This window comes from Onychomys torridus, chromosome X (assembly GCF_903995425.1).
Source record: "Onychomys torridus chromosome X, mOncTor1.1, whole genome shotgun sequence".
NCBI classification, from domain to species: domain Eukaryota; kingdom Metazoa; phylum Chordata; class Mammalia; order Rodentia; family Cricetidae; genus Onychomys; species Onychomys torridus.
This window is the reverse complement of record NC_050466.1, coordinates 29,080,009-29,100,921: the sequence shown is the minus strand read 5'-3', so window position 1 is coordinate 29,100,921 and position 20,913 is coordinate 29,080,009. Positions and strand designations below refer to the sequence as shown.

Sequence of the window (20,913 nt, the reverse complement as noted above, 5' to 3'; positions counted from 1 at the left end):
AACAGCAATAGAAACCCTAACTTAGATATCACCTTCTTGTGATAAGAAATTTTAATCAAATTTTAAAATTCTAAATTTAAATATGATTCCTCAGTAATCAGAAAATCACACAGGGACAAGAAATAACAGTCTGAAATGATCTAAGAGTATCCTGTCAGGCCCAAATTGACTTCTAGAATAGTGTATTTAATTCCTGAAACTAATCAAATAATAAAATCTAGGTTTGACTTAATCTATTATCTGATAATTTTCCTTTCAGAGGTCAAGCAATGATACTGAGAATCATGAGATAAGCAATCCAGTCAGCTAGTCCATAATGAAACTTCCAGACTTCTAGGGGTGTAAATGTGGCATGACGGTTGGGCATGGGCTTGATTTTTGAGTAACAAGAACTTGAGTCTTAAAATCTTATTATCATTAAGGGGAATAAATATATTTGTATCATTGGTTGTGTATGTCTATTTTTAGACAGTTTTCCATTATCTTACTGTGTTTCATTTCAGTAATGAGTTTTTAAATGTTCTTGTAGATATTTTGAACAGATGTAGCCCTGGCTCATCATCAAAGGGACTAAAGAATGACTCACTCAGTCCAGGTACAGTATTACTGTACTGTCTTACTACTACAGATTTGTTTAATTTTTTATTTATGTGTATGTATTTGTACCTGTGTGAGATTTTTGCGCACCATGTATGTACAGGTACCCATGAAGAGCAAAAGAGCGCATTGAATCCCCTGGAAATGGAATTAATATATGGTTGTTAAACACTTGACGTAGATGCTAGGAACTGAACATGGTCCACTGCTGCTTAATGGCTAAGCCCTTACTATTTTAATTTTAAATTCAACTATTTGACACAGTTGTATACCAACATGTTCATTATATATATTTTTTTTACATATAGCTATTTCTAACATATTCAAACCTGCAAATCGACACTATAGAAATCCATCACCTAATCCAGTGGCTGCTTTGCCTATATTTCATCCTGAATCCAAATCTTCAGAGAGTTCTGGTGTTCAGACTGTGTCTAAACCTGTAAGTATTTTTTTTTTAACTTCACTTTAACTTCACAGTTAATTCAGGAACACATTGGATACGATATATCCAGCTAGAATTGAAAATGGTCATAGCTAAATACCATAGCTAATTACTCAAAGAAAATGTCATTATTTTTAGGTTTTCTGTTTTGTTTGTTTTTTTTTTTTCTAGAAAGGGTCTCACTATGTATCTCTCGCTGTCCTGGAAGTCACTATGTAGACCAAGCTGACCTTAAACTCAGAGATATCCACCTGCCTCTGCCTCCTGAGTACTATGATTAAAAAGCATGAGCCACCACACTCAGCTTTTTTGTTTTGTTTGTTTGTTTGTTTGTTTTTCGAGACAGGGTTTCTCTGTAGCTTTGGAGCCTGTCCTAGACTAGCTCTGTAGACCAGGCTGGCCTCAAACTCACAGAGATTCACCTGCCTCTGCCTTCCAAGTGCTGGGATTACAAGCGTGTGCCACCACCACCTGGCTCAGCTTCATTTTTAAACTAAAATTATTTCATGGTGTTAAAGAACACTATTGTGCTGACACAGTTATATAGCAATAAAATCAATATATTTTGTGATTTTTATATAAAGCTTTTCCCGTATATTAAAGTCAACACTACAAATCCAATGGCTACTTTACCTAGAATTTTTTGTAGTAGCCCATATTCTACTCCTAGTATTTGACAAAGAAGCCAAAAACACATCAGAGAAAAGCTAGCATCTTCAAGCATTGGTTCTGGAAAACTGGATATCTACATATAGATGATTGAAATTAGACTCATATCTATCACCCTGCACAAAAATTAACTCAAAGTGTATCAAATTTGCAACTTGAAACATGGAAAGTGCCAGAAGAAAATATAGGTAGTAGCTAAGTGATATAGGTATAGGAAAAGACTTGAATTGACAAGTGGGACCTCGTAAAACTAAGAAGCTTCTATATAGCTATAGAAAGAATCAAGTAATGAGGAAACACACAGGAAATCAACTTTTTAAGAGAGTAAACTTAGGTGTTCTTAAATGGGACAATTATTCCAACAAACCATGGCTGTTTATTCTCAAAATCCTTTTCATTGTTTAGTTCTTAAACATTTTAAGCCAGCATGGTTGTTAACATGCCTGTATTCCTAGTACTTGGGAAGCTAAGGGCAAGAGGATTGTGAGTTTGAGACCAATCTCCTCATAGTAAGTTCTAGACTAGACTGGACCACATTGTGTGACTCTGTCTCACAAAACAAAATAACTCCCCAAGTGGAGCAATAACAAAAGACTTTGCATAGAAGTAAGAACTAGTGGTAATTCTTAACATTTGAAGGGAAGCTGTTAATATGTGCAAATGTAATTCTCATATAATTCTTAGGACATTACTATGAGGGAGGCTATTATTCCCAATTTATGATTGAGGAGACTAAAACTCAAAGAACATAAATGATTCTCAAAGGCCTAAGTAACTAATAGACATGGGATTTCAAACCATATTAACCCAGAGGTTTATACACATATCTGACCATACATTTAAGTACATACTTTTAAAAAAGGTATGGGTCACCACTGCCCAGCTGATTTAGGTAATTTCAATAGCTGTCTTCCGAATTCTTAAGTCTATGTGTATGTGTGTACACCATGTATGTATACCTAATCATCTCTCAACTTGAAAACATAAAACATGCAAACAAAATCTTTATATTCCTATTGTGAAAGTTACGTATATGAAAAGAATTAGAAACAAGGAAATAAATACATTTTATATGTTGATTTTTATTTTCTGTAGATAGTATAGTTTGTCATTCAGGACCATATTTACCCAGATTTGATAACTATTCCTCATCTTCACTGAATATTGTATTGAAAATATATTTCTTTGCCATTCATTGTGTATTCCTCAAAACTATGATGATGCTTAATAGTCTGTCAACTTATTTAACTGTTCTTCTGTTGGTGAACACACAGGTTTTCATATTTTGCTATTATAAATACTCTTAACATTTTCATTCCCTTAACACAAATTCTTAGAAGTGGAATGATTATATCAGAGGATATGGACTTTTTAGGTTGTTTTTTGTTTTTCAAGACAGGGTTTTTCTATGTAACAGCCCTGGCTGTCCTGGAACTTGCATTGTAGACCAAACTGTCTTCGAACTCACAGAGTGCCTCTGCCTGCCAAGTGCTGGGATTAAAGGGCTTCACCACCATCGCCTGGCTGGATATGTACTTTTCAAAGCCTTTAGTAGATGCTGCTAAAATGTTCTTGCAGAGAAGTTATACCAAAATGAAACCTTGCTAGTGTTATCACTGTTTTTTTTATTTTAACAACTTTTACAACTAATTTTAGTTTTCCAGAAAAATTAAAAAAAAAATGAAGAATGCCAATATGCTTCTCACCCAGTATGTGCTCATTTTAGCAGAGAGTAGTAATTGCATTTGTGTTTTCTAACTTGTCTTTGTAGTACTAGCATCCAGTTTGGTTTACATTTCTAATAATTGACAAACAAAGTATCTTTAATGTTTTACAGAGTTTTTCAAAGACTTCATCACAAGATGATCCAGTTGCTTCTTCTGTCTTACAGTTAGACTCAACCAAGGATACACCATCCTCCAGCATACTGAAAAAGAGTACAAAAGGTTGGGTTTAGTATTTCTTCTTAAAATCTATAAAAAGAGACTTCATTAATGTTCATATAGAATTTCTATACAGCTGGTAAAGGTGCTTGCTGCCAAACTGATAACCTAAGTTGGATCCCTGGAACCCACTTCATAAAAGTAGAGTTGACTCCATGCCATGCACAGATGCACATTAAATAAACAAATTAATAAAGATTTTAAAAGCCAGCAAGATGGCTCAACAAATAAAGGCAATTGTCGCCAAGCCTGATGATCTGAGTATGATCTTTGAACCCACAAGATAGGAGGCTAGAACTGACTCCGGCAGGTTATCCTCTAACTTCCACAAATACACCCACATACATACACACATACATTTTTAATTCTCTTCTGAACTCGGTGCCTTCATGTTATTTTTGCATCTAAGATGGAAATAGAGCTAGTCATTCCTGAATGCCTTTTATGTACAATCTTAAATTATTTAATAATAGACTATTTTCTTTCTCTTTTTTTAAAGATTTATTTATTTATTACATATACAGTGTTCTGCCTGCACGTATCCCGTAAGCCAGAAGAGGGCACCAGATCTCATTACAGATGGTTGTGAGCCACCATGTGGTTGCTGGGAATTGAACTCAGGACCCCTGGAAGAGCAGTCAGTGCTCTTAACCTCTGAGCCATCTCTCCAGCCCCATTCTTTCTTTCTGTTAGTTTAGCTAGTGTGTGCTACTTGAACTTATTCTCCCTTCCTTCCTTCCTCCCTTCCTCCCTCCCGCCCTCCCTCCCTTCCTTCCTTCCTTCCTTCTTTTCTTTCTTTCTCTCCTTCATTCTTTCTTTCTTTCCTCTTTTGACTTTTCAAGACTGGATTTCTCTATGTAGTCCTGGCTGTCCTGGAGCTCACCCTGTAGACCAGGCTGGCCTTTAATCCCAGGAGAGACATACACATTTCTGTGAGTTCAAGGCCAGTGTGGTTTACATAACAAAGTCCAGGATAGCGGGAGCTACAAAATAAGACTCCGTCTCAAAAATTAATTTCAAAAAGGTTCTTTTTCACCAGGCGTTGATGGCACACGCCTTTAATCCCAGCACTCAGGAGGCAGAGGCAGGTGGGTCTCTGTGAGTTCAACACCAACCCGGTCTACAGGGTGAGATCCAAGACAGGCACCAAAACTACACGGAGAAACTCTGTCTAGAAAAAAAAAAAGGGTTCTATTTCATCATTTTATTATTAGACAATTTCACACGTGTATGCAATGCATTCTAACCACATTCCTTCCTTCCTACCCTATACCTGTCATACCCCCACCAACCCCCAGTCCTCTAATCAAGTCCCCACCCCACTTTTTGTCTTTTTGTTTTGTTTTTGTTTTTGCTGTGTGATCCACTGGATTTAACTAGGTCCACCTGCTCATTTTTATTTGTCTAAATAGGAAGACTTGAAAGTAGGGAATAGCAAAGACCAAAAGCAAATAAAATTAACAACTTGAAGGATCAGTATTTAAAACTCATTATCTCAGAGTAATTTTCTGTAATTAAGATACCCCTCTGCTTCAAAAGTTATTAGGAGGCTGGTGAGATGGCTCAGCGGTTAAGAGCACTTGCTGCTCTTCTGGAGAACCTGAGCTTGGTTCCCTGCACCCACGTCGTGTTAGTCAGCTCAAAACCACCTGAAGCTCCAGCTCCGGGAGATCTGACACCTTCTTCTGGGATCTGAAGACATATGTATAACATACATTCACAAAGATGCACAAACATACATGTCCATGAATATAATAAAAATAAATCCTTAAATATTATATATTAAAATGGTCTATTTTTATTACCTAGCATATTGTATAATATTACCTAGTGCAAAATGCCAACATTTATTGATTATTCAAGTGACACAGGAATCTTAAAAAAACATTAAAGTAACAAAACCAAAGTCAGTTTCAAGTGCTGGCAATAATCAATCATTCAGTAACCATAGCCTCCAATGATAGGAAAGAGAATTCTGCCATCTCAACAAATGAAACATCATGAATTTGACAGAGGAGTCTCTACCTTTCCGAGAATATGTCTTCTGCTTCTCCTGTGAATGTATGCTTGAGAGCATTAAACTATGGATGGTTTGAGAGCCTTTGTCACAAAGTACAATTTCCTTTCAATTATTTTATAAAATAATTTTTTGGCATAAGATAATTTTTTCCTTTGTCTGTGCCTCTTTCTCAGACAGATGCCATGGATTATTGAATCCTTTGCATGCTAAGATGATAGTTTTCAAACAGAACTATTTCTCCCAAGTTTTTAAATTACAAAAGTCAGATAAAAAATAAAAGGAATGGCCCTGTCTGAAATGCCCTTTATATCTAATCAACTCAGGATAGTGGTTGGTAGGCCATTGGAAAAATTCTAGATTTTATATGACTGGTTGAAGTATACATATGGAACAACCAAGTAATTTCAACAACTTGTCAGATTATTAGTTGGGAGAAGACCAAATTCAACTTTCATTGCATAGCTCAAGATTTTAGAAAGACCTTTAAAAAAATTCTCCTGAATTTTAGAATGAGTATATTTTAAGTTTGAATGTATTTAATCACCAAAACATAAACTCATTTATAAGAACTTAGCTCAGAGAAAGTTGTCTACCTTTTTTCTCTTTCTTTTTGTTATATTATTGTTGCTTTGCTTTAGGTTTTTTGGGGTTTGTGCTTTTTTTTTCTCTGCCTCCTTTAATGGATAGCTTTATTTGAAAGTATCTTTATAGTTTCCCTGCATCAAGTTTATTTTGTGAATCTGAAATATATATGATCCAAAGAAGCTGCTTCCTTGTATAGTTTCTGCTTTTTTATTATATAATTTTTTCATTAAGTTAGCTCTAAGGCTTTTTTACTAAATTTTAAATCTAAGGACATTTTTATAGCAATTTTAAAGAGTAATATTCTATACTAAAGCACTTGTAAATATCTTTCCTGATGTTTTAATCTTTGTAGGTATCGATCAAGCTTCATTAGGATTAAAACATCCTTCTACTTCCAAAATAAACAGTGTTAATCCAAAAAAGCCAAAGACCAATGCAAGTGTTTCTGAAGCAAGTCCTTCCTCTTCATCATCTTCAAGCAATTCTCCTTTGGAGGCTTCCTCCCAGGTTATAGTAGCAAGTAAGTATGAAATCCACATAGAAAAATGTATTCATTAGAAACAAATTTTAATAATTGTGATAGATTTTTTAAACATGTTTAAGTTTTTTAAAAGACCAATTTTGACTAAAGGCCTCAATTTATTTTAGATGAAAATACCTCATCAATTCAGCCTGAAACTGGAGCACCTTCACTAAGATCCTGTCCAAAGTGCAGTGTTAAGTTCAGCTTTTTGGATCCTTTGAAATGCCACATGAAGGTAAAATAGTTTCAAATTTTGATATTTGAAAATGTTTATGAATCCATGAAATATTAAGAATAATAGAGAGTAAATATTTGTTTGTCTAGATATTTAAATAATAAAGCTTCTTTTATTATCATTTTCATATGAGTAAAAGATTAATTTTCATAATGATTATACAAAATTTAAATTCTTCCCAATCATGAAATTATAAAACTTAAGTTCATCATACATATACTGTAGTGTGTGTGCATTGCATTTTAATTTTAACTGAAAATTAATAAGCCATTATATTTTATTGACTAAATAATGCCATTCTTTTTACTTCTCATAAAGCAGGCATTTTGTTAATTTTTTTAAAGATTTATTCATTTATTTTGTATTCAGTGTTCTGTCTGCACGTATGCTTGCAGGCCAGAAGAGGGCACCAGATCTCATTATAGATGCTTGTGAGCCACCATGTGGCTGCTGGGAATTGAACTCAGGACCTCTGGAAGAGCAGCCAGTGCCCTCAACAGCTGAGCCACCTCCTTAGCCCCAAATTTTATTAATCTTAAATATAACTTAAAATGTCTTCCATTTTACTTTTTCCATGTTGTCATATTTATTTCATATTTCTCAACGGAAATCTTAGCTTTATGTCTTAATTTTCCACAATTTCTTTGTGGGGGCATTTCTTATGAAATGATAGTTTTAACTCAATCCAGAATAGGATATATAGAGTTATAAATGAATTGTAGCTTTATATTGGAATTTCAAGCTCCTGAACTTAGGTTTTACATAAATTTGAAGCTACTAAAAAAGTCTGGGATTTGGAGGGATTTCTACTTAAAGTATGGTAATAGTATTCTATGGTATCTTCGTAGAGAGTAAAGGTCTTCTCTTTGCGTGCCCTATGTGAATGGCAGTGAGGAAGGAGGAGGGAACAGTAAGATAAATAAGATAGGTGATATGTGGAAAAGAAGGCTAGGGAGAATGCAAAGAAGCATCTTAGGAAAAGGTTCTGCTCACTGTTCCAAAGACAGATTGTTATTAAATCCCACATCTTGGAGAAAAGTAGAGGAGTGAGAAGGAGTTCTCAAAATTTCAAATACAAATATCTATCTATTCTGGGAGCAAAACTGATACTGGATGTTAGTATGTCTTATCTCCCTGAGCATGTGAGAATAGTGAATCCAGTCTTATATCATCAGTACTTTCTTTGATATTTGACAATTCTATTTTGTATTCTCTTTAGGATATAGTTCTCGTTCTCTCTCTCTCTCTCTCTCTCTCTCTCTCTCTCTCTCTTTCTCTCTCTCTCTCATAACTTCCCTGGCATTTTAAATAAAGTATCCTTTTTGCCTTGTTGCTTAATGCATTCTGGCCTAAATTCTATTTTAATTTATTTATCTAGTCATTTAATTATTACTTATCCTTTATGTGTAGAGTGTATGGATATGTCTGTGTACATTTGTGTGTTTGAGTGTAAGTGTGCACTTCTCACTGTACACATGTGCAGATCAGAGGACAACCTCAGGTGCTAGTCCTTGCTTTCTACCTATTTAGAGACAGGGTCTCTTTGTGGGTGGTAGCTGTGTATGCTAAATTCTCCTATCTCTGCCTCCCATCTCTCTGTAGCAGCACAGGGATTACAGACATGTGTTACCATGCCCGGCCTTTCTCGGTTCTGGAGATCCAAAGTCAGGTTCTCACCCATGTACAGAAAATGCTTTACCCACTGAAGCATTTTTCCAACTCCCATAATCCTTATTTTCTTGTTTCCATTTGCTTGTTAAATTCCTTTATTTATTGATTGATTTATTTTTGAGACAGGGTCTCTATGTAGCCCTGGCTGTTCTGGAACTTGTTATGTAGACCATGCTAGCCTTGAACTCACAGAGATTCATTTGCTTCTGTCTCTCAAATGCTGGGATTAAAGGCACGAGCCACCTTGCCCAACTACTTGATATATTCTTATTTTATCCTTTTATTTTTAATATTTCCAAAGCCCTTTATTGTTTATGTTTCTAATTTTTACCTGTGTTGCCTTTTCTTTTTAACCCTATGTGAAAACTCCTTTTCCTTCAGGAGTTTAGCTAAACCTATTTGCAGTCATTGATGTAAAAGATTTAACTGGTAGTATAGGTATGTGGACAGAAGTGAAACCGTAAGCATAGACACTTTTAGAACCTTCCTACCTGCCCATTTTGCATTTTCTGTGATAACAACATAAAATCTATCCTCTTAGCAAAAGTTTAAGCATCCAATTAAGTGTTGTTAGCTATACATATTAATGCTGTACAGTAGATCTTTAGAGCCTTGAATAACTTGAATAACTAAACCTACAGAGATTGTGGCACTCAGCATTCTACTGTTTGTAGTTTTATTTAGACTATTGTAGATTTCTTATGTAAATGTATTCATGAAATAGTTGTCCTGTTCCTGACCTATTTCACTTAATATAATATCTTCCAAGTCTATCCATTTTTGTTGGAATAGGTAGAATTCCCTGCTTTCTTAAGGCTGAATAATATTCCAAACTGTCTATACACCACATTTTCTTTTTCATTTGTACATTAGTAGACTTAGATTACTTTCATGTCTTGGCTATGAATAATTCTATAGTGAACTTGAGCCTGTAGATTTGTCTTTGATATCCGAAATTAAATTGTTTCGGATATATACCCAATGTGACATTGCTGGATCATATAGTTGTTATATTGTTTTTAGGAACGTCTATATTGTTTCATATTGTTTTACTGGTTTATATTTATACCCACAGTATAAAGGAATTGGCTTTCTCCACTTACCTTTTCTCTTTTAGATAGAGCCATCCCATTGAGGTGAAACCTCATTGTATTTTTGGCGATTACTATTTTGAGTGCTTTTTCATATATCTATTGTTCATTTTATATGTCTTTTAAAAAGAAATGTCTTCTTGGTCCCTTTGCCTTTATTTATTTTCCAAATGTTTATTAGAAAGTTTAAATAATGAGAACTAATGAAAAAAGTGAGGAAAGGGTCCAGGATCCATGAGTTAGTTGTTCAGTCTCAGCAGTCTGGTGCTGGAGTCCCAAGTCTAGAGAGCTGCTGATTTGCAGTCCACATTGGAATCCCAAAGAACTGAGTTCGAACACCAGTGAAGGAATGACTCAGGAACATGCTAAATGAACTTGCCAGTGAGATTGAGGAGAAGCAGGCAAACAGCCCAAAGCTCCTCCTGTGTTCTTTTATGTGTGCTGCCACCAGAAGATGTGACCCAGATTTAGGATGGGTCTCACCTCAAATGATCCAACCAAGAAAAATCCCTCACAGGTGGGCCTAGTTGCTTGGGTTTTAGTTAATTCTAGATTTAGTCACATTGACAAGCAAGATTGGCCCTCACAGACAGTAATGTAAAATTCTTTCATAAATGGCCGATGCTAATCCAATCAATCATGACTTTATATTTTAAATACAGAGTAGATAACATTTACTGAAATTTAATTATATGGTCATTTTCTTCTGAAAATAATTTTTGTCCTTTCATGCATAAGCCCCTTTCTAGTTTCCTACCATCTGTGTCTATTTTTAGTTGGTTTAGGATATTTTTAATGTTGTTGTTTGTTATTGCTGTGCTACTGATTATAAGATTTCTCACAGTTGTTTTCTAACACTTTAAAAAATTTGAATATTGAACAATTTTAAGAATTCAATGGTTTGCAAATATTTTTCCTGTTATATTTTTGTTCTCCAGTTACTATTTTAAAGATTTATTTTTTTTATTTTATGTATTGGGTGCTTTGTTTGCATGGATGTCTGTGCACTACTTACATGCCTGATGCTCCTGGAAGCTAGAAGAGGCATTGGCTCACTGGACTACAGTTACAAACAGTTGTGATGATGTGGTGCTCAGAAATGAGACCCAGGTCCTCTGGAAAATTAGCCAATGCTCTTAACTGCTGAGCCACCCTGCCACCTCTCCTGTCTGCTCCAGTTATTCTTAGAGAATCCTCCTAGAGAAATTCTACCATATAATAAAAAATTATTTTTTCAATGAGAAAAGACTTAGGTGTGAAAAGTACTCTACATTAGAATCAGTTTAAATGAGATTTTGGTTTTATTTGAGGTAAATTTCCCCCATGAAATATTTAAGTGAATTTGGTGAAATTATTAAGGCCACTCCACGTAGTTAAAAGGGAGGTTTATTTTGTGGGGTAACTTACAAATGAAGGGATAGGTTGTAGGGTCTGGCAGAGGTATGGCACAGTCTGGCGGTGTTCTCTGGAGAACTCTGCTCGGTCTACCTCCAGCATCCAGCGTCCCAGAACCAAGAGAGAGCCCTCCTCTCTATCCTGGGTCTTCTGCTTCCTCCTCCACCCCGGCTTGTGGGCGTGACCATTACTGAAGCCTCAATGGGGGTTGGAACTTCCAGGCCAATGCTGGGATGGCTATCCACTACAAAGTGTTATAGATAGAATGCATTGAGATTTTGAGGATATAATTGATGAATCTTTCTTTGTGGGACACACATTATCTAGTGCCTTATATTAGGAGAATGACATTGTGCTCAGAAGTCTAGTTCCAACTATGCTTTACTAAAATATTACTATGTCATTAGGTAATTAAGCTTCATACAGAATGATATATGTAACTTTTAAGTTATATCTTGACATTAATATGAAATGTATATTTTCAAAAAGCAAATTAATAAATCTTACTCTAAAAAGAAAAATTACAAGGTAATTTAAAGTTTAAAAGTTTTCCATTTATTTTGAAAGTTATTTCTTTCATTAAAATAGTGGTGTTTACCAGTTTTAAATGAATCCCCAGGGGAGTCTTGGCCCTGGAGGAGATGGGAATGGAGGGGGGTGGATGGGGGCGGGAGGAGGGAGGACAGGGGAACCCATGGCTGATGTGTAAAATTAAAACACAAACATAATAATAATAATAATAAAATAATGACAATGAAAAAAATAGTGGTGTTTATTGTTGGAATTTTTGCATTTTATAAGGAAGGAAGCTAGTGTATTTAGTGGATGTCTTCCCATTACTAAGCAGAGCTTAATATGATCTGAACCTATTATAAATATTGAACTCATTTTTGACATCTGACTTTTTTTATAAGAGGTACAAATAAAACAAACTATTTCTCCACTTTTAGCATTGCTGCCCAGACATGATAAATAATTTTCTGGAGACTCTTAAGTCAGAACATTCAAGGGCTGAAAACAAAGCTAACATTGACTCGGACAAAGAAAAGTTGATCATGCTAGTTAGTGATTTTTATTATGGAAGACATGAAGGAGCTATTGAGGAAGACCCGAAGACTCACACAACTTTTAAATGCTTCAGTTGCTCCAAAGTTCTTAAAAATAATATTAGGTATGTAAATACTTATTTTTATTTGTTTGAAAATTAAGAAATGATGATTTGCATCTTGATCTTTTAATATAAATGTTTTGGTTTTTTTTCTTTGCTATCCTTAGGTAAACCATTGTAATACTTCTACTAAGAAAGGCTACTCATTATGCCAAAAATTGTACCAGGCTTTTTTTTTTGTGTGCCACTAACCAGTTCCCAAAAATGACATGGGGACTTATTAGTTTTAAGGACTCGACCTAGCTTAGGCTCTTTTCTAGCTAGCTCTTTTAACATAAGTTAAATTGTTTCTCTTTATCTACCTTTTCTTCTATATATCTTACTTTCACTGCTTCTTGTGTCTGGCTGGCTGGCAGCTGCCTAGCTGGCTGGCAGGCCCTGGGCATGTCCCTCTCTTTCTCCCTTGTTCTTTTCTCCTTTTTCTTCTTCTGTCCTCCTCCTCTCCTATTTATTCTCTCTGCCCAGCAGCCCTGCCTATCCCTCTCCTGTATAACTATTGACTGTTCAGCTTTTAATTAGACTTATCAGATGCCTTAGGCAGGCAAGGTGAAATAGCAACATATCTTTTCATAATTAAACAAGTGCTGCATAAACGAACGTAAAACACCTTGATATGGTTAAAGTAATATTCTGTAGTAAAAATGAATTTAAGACATCTTTTCCCAATTAAAATAATATCTCACAGCATAAAGTTTCTATTTTTTCTTGTATTTCATAGTGATATCTGGATCTACCCAGTTATAATTTTTTTCAGATAGCTTAAGACAAGAGTATTTACTGTAACTTAGGAAAAATGACATATTTTCAAGCCTGGTCTACAGAGCTAGATCCAGGAAAGGCGCAAAGCTACATAGAGAAACCCTATCTCAAAAAAAAAATGACATATTTTCCATTTGTTGGAGTTACTTTATTATTGCTGAGATAAAACACTATGACCAAGGCAACATATAAAAGAAGGTATTTAATTTGAGCTTATTGTTTCAAAGAGTCAGAGTCCATGATGATGAAGCAGAGGCATGGTATCGGGAACAGCTGAGAGCTCACATCTTTATCCACAGCTAAGAGGCAGAGAGAGATCAAGACACTGAGAATGACCAGAGTCTTTTGAAACCTCAAAGCATGCCTCCAGTCACACATCCCTACTAACCAGGCCATACCCCTAATCCTTTCCCAACAGTTCCACCAATTGGGGGAACAAGTATTCAAACATAGGAGCCTATTAGGTCCATTCTCATTCCAACCACATTTCAATCTGTATTAGTCAGGGCTCTCTAAAGGAACATAACTGGAAGCATGAGTATATACATGTATTTTAAAAGGGGATTGGTTAGAGTGGCTTACAGGCTGTAGTCCAAATAGTTCAACAGTGGCTGTCTTTTGATAGAAGGCCAAGGATCTGGTAGTTGTTCAGTCCATGAGCCTGGATGTCTCAGCAGTTCACAGTCTGGTGCTAGAGTCCCAGGGAAGTTCTAGAGAGCTGCCAATCTTCAGTCTTTGTTGGAATCTAGAAAAAGTAGGTTCTAATATCAGCAAAGGAATGGCTCAGGAACAAGATAGATGAACTTGGCAGTGGGAGTGAAGGCAAGCAGGCAAAAAGCATAATCTTCCTTCTTCCATATCCTTTTATGTAGCTCCCATCAGAAGGTGAGTCTTTTGAGTCTTCTCACCTCAAATGATGCAGTAAAGAAAATCCCTCATGGATGTGCTCTGCTGCTTGGGTTTTAGTTGATCCAGATGTGGTCAAGTTGATAAACCAAGATTAGCCCCCACATCCCTATATTTGTTTTCTTGTTGTGTTGAATCTTATATTTCTTTACATAACAAGAACTACTTTATTCTGCCTAATATCCTCCATACTAGTCTTATTTTCAATATTAGCTCAAATTTTTATACTAGCTCAAATTTTTTCAGCTCATATTTATAATTTTTAGCATACTTACCTCAGAGGGAAAAAATGATTCTTTTTTAAACTATCTTCTTTAGAGAAGTTCATGTTTTATACAACATGTCTGCTTTGCTTTTGTACAATTTTGATAACACATATATAATTCCCAATTGAGTTCTAAAGTTTTTTCTGAGACAAGCTCTCACTGTATACCCAAACTCATTATGGAGACCAGGCTGGCCTTAAACTCTGAGATGTGCCTACTTTGGCCACCTGGGTACGCCAACATACCTGGTACAATTGCTAAAAATTTTATAATTTTTATCTTAAAATGTAAGAACTTACATTGTATTATCTGAGTTACATGGCATGCTGAATGTTTATCATCAAAAGTAAGATAGTAACAGAAAAAAGTAACAAGTCAATTGACTGATATTTTCATTGCTTTTATAGCCTGATATTTGTGGTAAGTGACATTGTTTTCCCAAATTTTTCTAGAGAAAAACTTTTGGGGACAAGGTCTCTCTATTTTGTAGCCCTGGCTGTCCTGGAACTCACTATTGTAGCCTAGGCTTACTCAAATTCACAGACATCTACCTGCCTCTGCCTCCCAAATGCTGGAACTAAAGGTGTGCACCATCATGCCTGGCTTAGAGAAAACAAAATTGAGACGGGGCCTCACTGTGATACCTGTGACTGGTCTGGAACTCACTATGTAAACTAGACTGGCCTCAAAATGACATAGATCGCTGCCTCTGCTTTAATCCTGAGTACTGAGTTTAATGATGTGTACCACCATGCCCCACTAGAATTCTTTTTGTAACTGTAACCTAGTAGATTGTTCAAAAACTGATCTTTTAGTCATTCTTTCGTTATAGTCATACTTATTAAATTACCACTATTTGTAAGATTTGGGCTATGAGCTCTGTCAAATACAGACATGAGTCTAGTAAAATCTTCACATGGCTTGTAGACATTATACAGACTATACAGTATATAGCTTTAGGGAAACTGAAAAACAAAGTATGGGGTAGTAGCCTTTTTCTTGTCTTTTTTATTATTTGAGAATTTTATACATGCATATAATACGTTTGATCAACTCCACCCCATTCCTTCACCCTCAATACTGCCCCATGCCCCCATACTTTTCCCTCCCAAGGTCTTTGCTTTTTTCCCTTAAACCCACTGGCTCCACCTAGTGCTGCTTGGTGTAGGATGTTGGTGCTATGCACTGGAGCATGAGCAATCTTTCAGAGACCACATTCCTGAAGAAAACTGACTCTCCTCTCCCACCAGCAGCCATTAATTGTCAATAGTTTCTCAATTAAAAATGAAATTTCATGAACTCTTTCCCAATCCATGCTGAGATTTTGGCTGGTTTGATCTTGTGCAGGCCTTGTGCGGGCCTTGTGGATAGTCACAACTACTGTGAGTTCGTGTGTATAACAACTCTATTTTCCCAACATTTTAAAACAAAATTGTTTAAATATTCAACAATGTTAAAAATGTTTTACAATGAGCATCTGTTTATCAATTTGATTTTACCATTCACATTGTACTATATAAGTCAAATAAATTGATTTATGTGTCTCTTACAGTTTTATTACATATAGCCTAAAAATTCACCTACATTTTTGTTGTTGTTTTTTCGAGACAGAATTTCTCTGTGTAGTTTTGGTGCCTGTCCTGGATCTCACTCTGTAGACCAGGCTGGCTTCGAACTCACAGAGATCTGCCTGAATGCTGGGATTAAGGGCGTGCACCACCACCACCACCACCACCACCACCACCACCATCTAACCTTCACCTACATTTTATATTAATTTATATGTGTCTTACTTTGGGTTTCTATTGCTGTGATGAAACACCTTCACCAAAAAGCAACTTGGGGAGGAAAGTGTTTATTTCGATCACAGTTCCATATAGCAGTTCATCATCAAAACTAGTGAGGGCAGAAAATCATGCAAGGCAGGAGACTATGGAGTATGGAGGGGTGCTGTGTACTGGCTTGCTCCCCTTGGCCTACTTACCTGCTTTCTTACAGAACCTAGGACCACCAACCCAGAGATGGCACTACCCACAATGGGCTGGGCCCTTGCCCATCAATCACTAATTAAGAGAATGCCCAATAGGCGTGACCCCAGCCCAGTCTTATGGAGACATTTTCTCAGTTGAGGCTCCTTCCTCTCTGATGACTCCACCTTGTGTCAAATTTGACATAAAACTAACCAGTACATGTCACATGTAGTAAGGTGCACTTTTTGAGTATTAAGATGCTCAAAAATTTTTGAATTTCAGATCAGAGTTCAACAGGTACTTGATAAACTATATCCATACTCATTCACAGAACCATGTAATATTTTGAATGCTTTTCAAAGTAAATTATAGACATCTACCAAAACCAAAGGAGTAGAGAAGATATTGCACTCAGCATGATGGTGCATGCCAGTAATGCTAGTACCTGGAATGCTGAGACTGTATGATTGAGAAACCGTCCTGGGCTACCTAGAGACCCTGTCTCCAAAAAAAGTAGATATTATAGATTATAATTATAACCAGCGATAAAGAACAGCATTTTGAAGCCTGTAATCCCAGCACTCAGAAGGTAAAGGCAGGAGGATCAGCTGTGTAATGAGTTCAAGGCCAACAAACAGAAATACAGTGCTTTGGTGGTGGTGTGAATAGGAGATGAATGATCAAAGCCTCTGTGATGATTGCTTCTCTAAACTGATAATATTATCACTCCTTGTAGGATTGTTTTCTTTTTTAAAGTTTTTCGAGACGGGTTTCTCTGTGTAGTTTTGCACCTTTCCTGGAACTCACCTTGTAGACCAGGTTGGCCTCAAAATCACAGAGATCCACCTGCCTCTGCCTCTCGACTGCTGGGATTAAAGGCCTGCCCCACCACCGCCCAGCTGTAGGATTGTTTTCTATAGAGATTCATAGTGATTTATTATAGTCAACCTAATCTTAAAATTGCTTTTGATTGTCGTTTCTCTTACATCCTGCCTTAGCCTCCCTAGTTCTAGGATTACAGGTGTGAGCCACCACACCCAGCAAAGTATTTTGATTGAGTTATTTTACTTTGAAATTCAGTCTGGTAAAGGCTTTAACATAGATATGCCCATTCAAAGCATAAGCTTTATCAGGAAAAGTCAAAAGAAGTTCCTTCTCATAAGCAGTCATTTTTAGGGAAGCTGAGATAACAGAATATAAAACTGAGCAAGTAGAAGCTGTTACAAAGACGAACACACTGCAAGGAAAATAATATTTGTTGTATTACAATTTTTGACATTGTGACAAATATCTAAGAGAAATAATTTAAAGAGGAAAGGCTTGTTTGGGTTCATGCTTTCAGAGTTTTCAGTCCAAAATTAGCTGAAGCCTGTCTCGGGGTAGAAGCACCATGGAGAAAGGGCGTAGTGAAGGAAAGTTGTTCACCTCTTTGGTAGCCAAGAGGCAAAGCAACTGGCAGGGGCAAGGTACATCATTTTAGGGCCTGCATCCAATGACCTCCTTCCCTCAGTTAGGCCCTGCCTCCCAGAAATCCTATCTCATTACATGAATTAATCCATTGATTAGATCAATCACTTCCCAAAAAAGCCTGTCAGCTGGTATCCAGGCCCTCAATACATGAGCCTTCAAGGAATACATCAGATTCAGACTGTAGCAGGTAGTTATAACAACAGTAACCCAGTATCACTAAATAAAGCAAAACTTCTAATTACAGGCAATAACGTTTTTAATTTCATGCATTTTGAAAGCAATTCATTTAAGACCTTGAAAAAAATATATGTCATGCTACCTCTGATGGTAGATTGCCTCCTCTAAGTATTTTATTTTGAAATAAAAAGCAAGGCATGGTGGTACACACCTTTAATTCCAGTACTTGGGAGGGGGGCAGAGAAAAACAGATCTCTGAGTTCAAGCCCAGCCTGATCTACAAAGTGAGTCCCAGGACAGCCAGGGCTGTTACACAGAGAAACCCATTATAAATAATATTTTATATATAGAAAGGAAGCTTGCTATTTTATTTTTACCAACAATAGCTATAAATCTGAAATGATGATAATTATAGTAAGTTAGTGGTATTTAATATTGGACATATTACTGGATGGAAAAGATGTTTAAAGAACTCCTTAATGAAGTTAACTTTTGTCTTAGGCAGAGTCTTAGACTGGCCTCCAACTGACTGAGTAGTAGAGAATAACCTTGACAGTATGATACTCCTGTTTCCACCTCCCCAGTGTTGGGATTAAATGTACAACTTTTGATTGGTGATAGAATCTGCTGTGTTTCCCAGATGAGCTGTAAACTCATAACCTCAAATTAATCCTGCTTTCTCAATATCAGTTAGTTCTGTAGACACAGGATGTCAAGCTAAAGTATTGTCTTAGTTACTTTTCTTTTGCCATGACAAAATACCATGACCAAGACAACTTATATAAGAAAGCATTTAATTTGGGGCTGATGTTTACAGAGGCTAAAAGAGTCCATGCCATGACAATCATGGCATAGAGCCTGGCAGTAGCTGAGAGCTTAAATGTTGAGACAACATCACAAGGCAGAAAGAGGCAGAAAGTTAACTTGGAATAGCAAGGGCTTTTAAAACCTCAAAGCCCATCCCCAGTGACACACCTACTCCAGCAAAGCCACACCCAATCCTTCCCAAATAGTTCCACCAACTAGGAACCAAGCATGCTTATATATGAGACTATGGGGACCAATCTCATTCTAACCACACCACAAGTATACACTTTTCTAGGGGGATTTAAAGCCATAGAGATAATATTTTGAATTACAGTCATGCAATTACATTTTAAAATTTTGCAATCAGATAATTATTTGTGAACCTTTCGTTGTTATAAATCTTCATTTTTGCACTTGTTTTACTATCATTTATAGGTTCATGAACCACATGAAACACCACTTGGAACATGAAAAACAGAACAGTGAGTCCTGGGAAAGCCATACTACATGCCAGCACTGCTACAGGCAGTATCCCAACCCCTTCCAGCTACAGTGCCACATTGAGAGTACGCACACTCCTCATGATTTTTCTAGTAAGTGACAGTTTTACTGAATTTGATTGTCTGAGTATGAGGGAACCTTAAGAACCACCTATTCCTATTCCTATTGCTAGTAGTAGTGTTGCCTTATTACTTGATGTATGGTTATACAAAATGAATCTTGTTTTCATATGCATGTGAAAAATGCTATAATATGTTTTTTCTCTTTCAGCTATTTGCAAAATCTGTGAATTGTCATTTGAAACAGAGCATATGCTTTTACAACATATGAAGGACACTCATAAACCCGGTGAAATGCCATATATTTGCCAGGTATATGTGTTGATTGTATACTTTGTTCAGTGTTTGCATGCCATGAAATAGTATTGTTTCTTTTGATTTCTGAAGCATTTAAATAAAATTAGTTAGTATACGAAAATTGAAAGGCCTCTGTGTTTAGTGAAATTTCCCTTTGGTTGAACTCATGCATTGTAGGTGGGTGTAATGAGCTGGATTTGGCCTTCCTGGCCACAGTTCTCTGGCTACTGTCAGAGATGATTGTCTAACTGGAGAAAAACAAAGATGGGCTTATCATCTAGGGAAGAATATAGATGTTTGGGAGAAACAGGAAATATTAGTGAACCTAAATAAATATTTTTTGACCAGTGTTTTTCAGAGTTTGAAGTGACTCCCAGTATTAAGAAAGCAACATAAGAATAAACTGTCTCTGGCTTAGCCTTTAAAATCCAAATTACAAAAATACTGTTTTGTGTAGCAGTAAAAAGCATAGAATAAGAGGTGTCAGTGTTTGAAAAGTTTAAGTCACTGTAAGGGATGATAGATATGAAAAGAGAAATAAAGTGTAGCTCTTGTTTGAACTATCCTAGTGTAGGATGTTTTTCTAAACCAATGATGTATCGCTACTAATTTGATGTCAATTATATGCAAATTTTAAAATTTGATGTTCAACTTAAACTTTCTTGATATTTCTAGGTTTGCCAATTTAGATCATCAATATTTTCTGATGTAGAGACTCACTTTAGATCATCCCACGAAAACACTAAGAACTTGCTATGTCCATTTTGTCTCAAAGTTAGTAGAATGGCAACCCCTTATATGAATCATTACATGAAACATCAGGTGAGATTTATACTTTATTTTTTCATATTGTTTTATTGAAAAGATGTACATACTTAGAACATTAATTAAAGTTATTCCAAGGAAAGAAAACTGTTCCAACTGACATGTTTAATTAACAGTTTATGCTGATTTATGAAACATCTACTTTTTTTTTCTTTCCTGCTTTCAGGTAATACTGAGGTCCATAACCAGTGAACTTTCTGAAAGATTTCACTAGGAATAGAAGAGAGGGAAAGGGGTAAATGAGTGGAATGTATAAGCTGCATATTTTGGCATCCAAGATTGGTAGGCATTGTGTCTTGTAGGTAATTTTGAAGAGCAGAGGAAAGGATGTGAACTGAAAAGGCTAAGATTTAAGATTCATAACCTTGTGATTTTCTTTTTCTTCAGATTTTTACACTTGCTAGTCCATTTTGTTGTTTTTGTTATGAGAAGACAGTACTTGTCATCAGTGACCCAGGACGATTTCTAGTAGGAGCTGCTAAAAGAGGAAACAGTTGTGACTCTTACTATCAGATTTGTAAACTGTCAAGGAAC

General features: G+C 36.1%; 1 protein-coding gene across 6 annotated transcripts in view; it reads left to right on the top strand.

Moving 5' to 3' along the window:
- Znf280c (zinc finger protein 280C) overlaps positions 1–20,913 on the top strand; it is a 61,583-nt gene that overhangs the window by 22,009 nt on the left and 18,661 nt on the right. For 5 of the 6 annotated variants that reach the window (XM_036174664.1, XM_036174663.1, XM_036174659.1 and 2 more), the window contains 9 exons: positions 530–595; positions 906–1,039; positions 3,549–3,657; positions 6,612–6,779; positions 6,908–7,017; positions 12,125–12,345; positions 19,133–19,290; positions 19,469–19,569; positions 20,230–20,376. In XM_036174664.1, coding sequence (XP_036030557.1) covers positions 530–595; positions 906–1,039; positions 3,549–3,657; positions 6,612–6,779; positions 6,908–7,017; positions 12,125–12,345; positions 19,133–19,290; positions 19,469–19,569; positions 20,230–20,376 — 1,214 coding nt within the window. The remainder of the gene's footprint in view (positions 1–529; positions 596–905; positions 1,040–3,548; positions 3,658–6,611; positions 6,780–6,907; positions 7,018–12,124; positions 12,346–19,132; positions 19,291–19,468; positions 19,570–20,229; positions 20,377–20,913) is intronic. The other variant, XM_036174660.1, reaches the window with a different exon arrangement.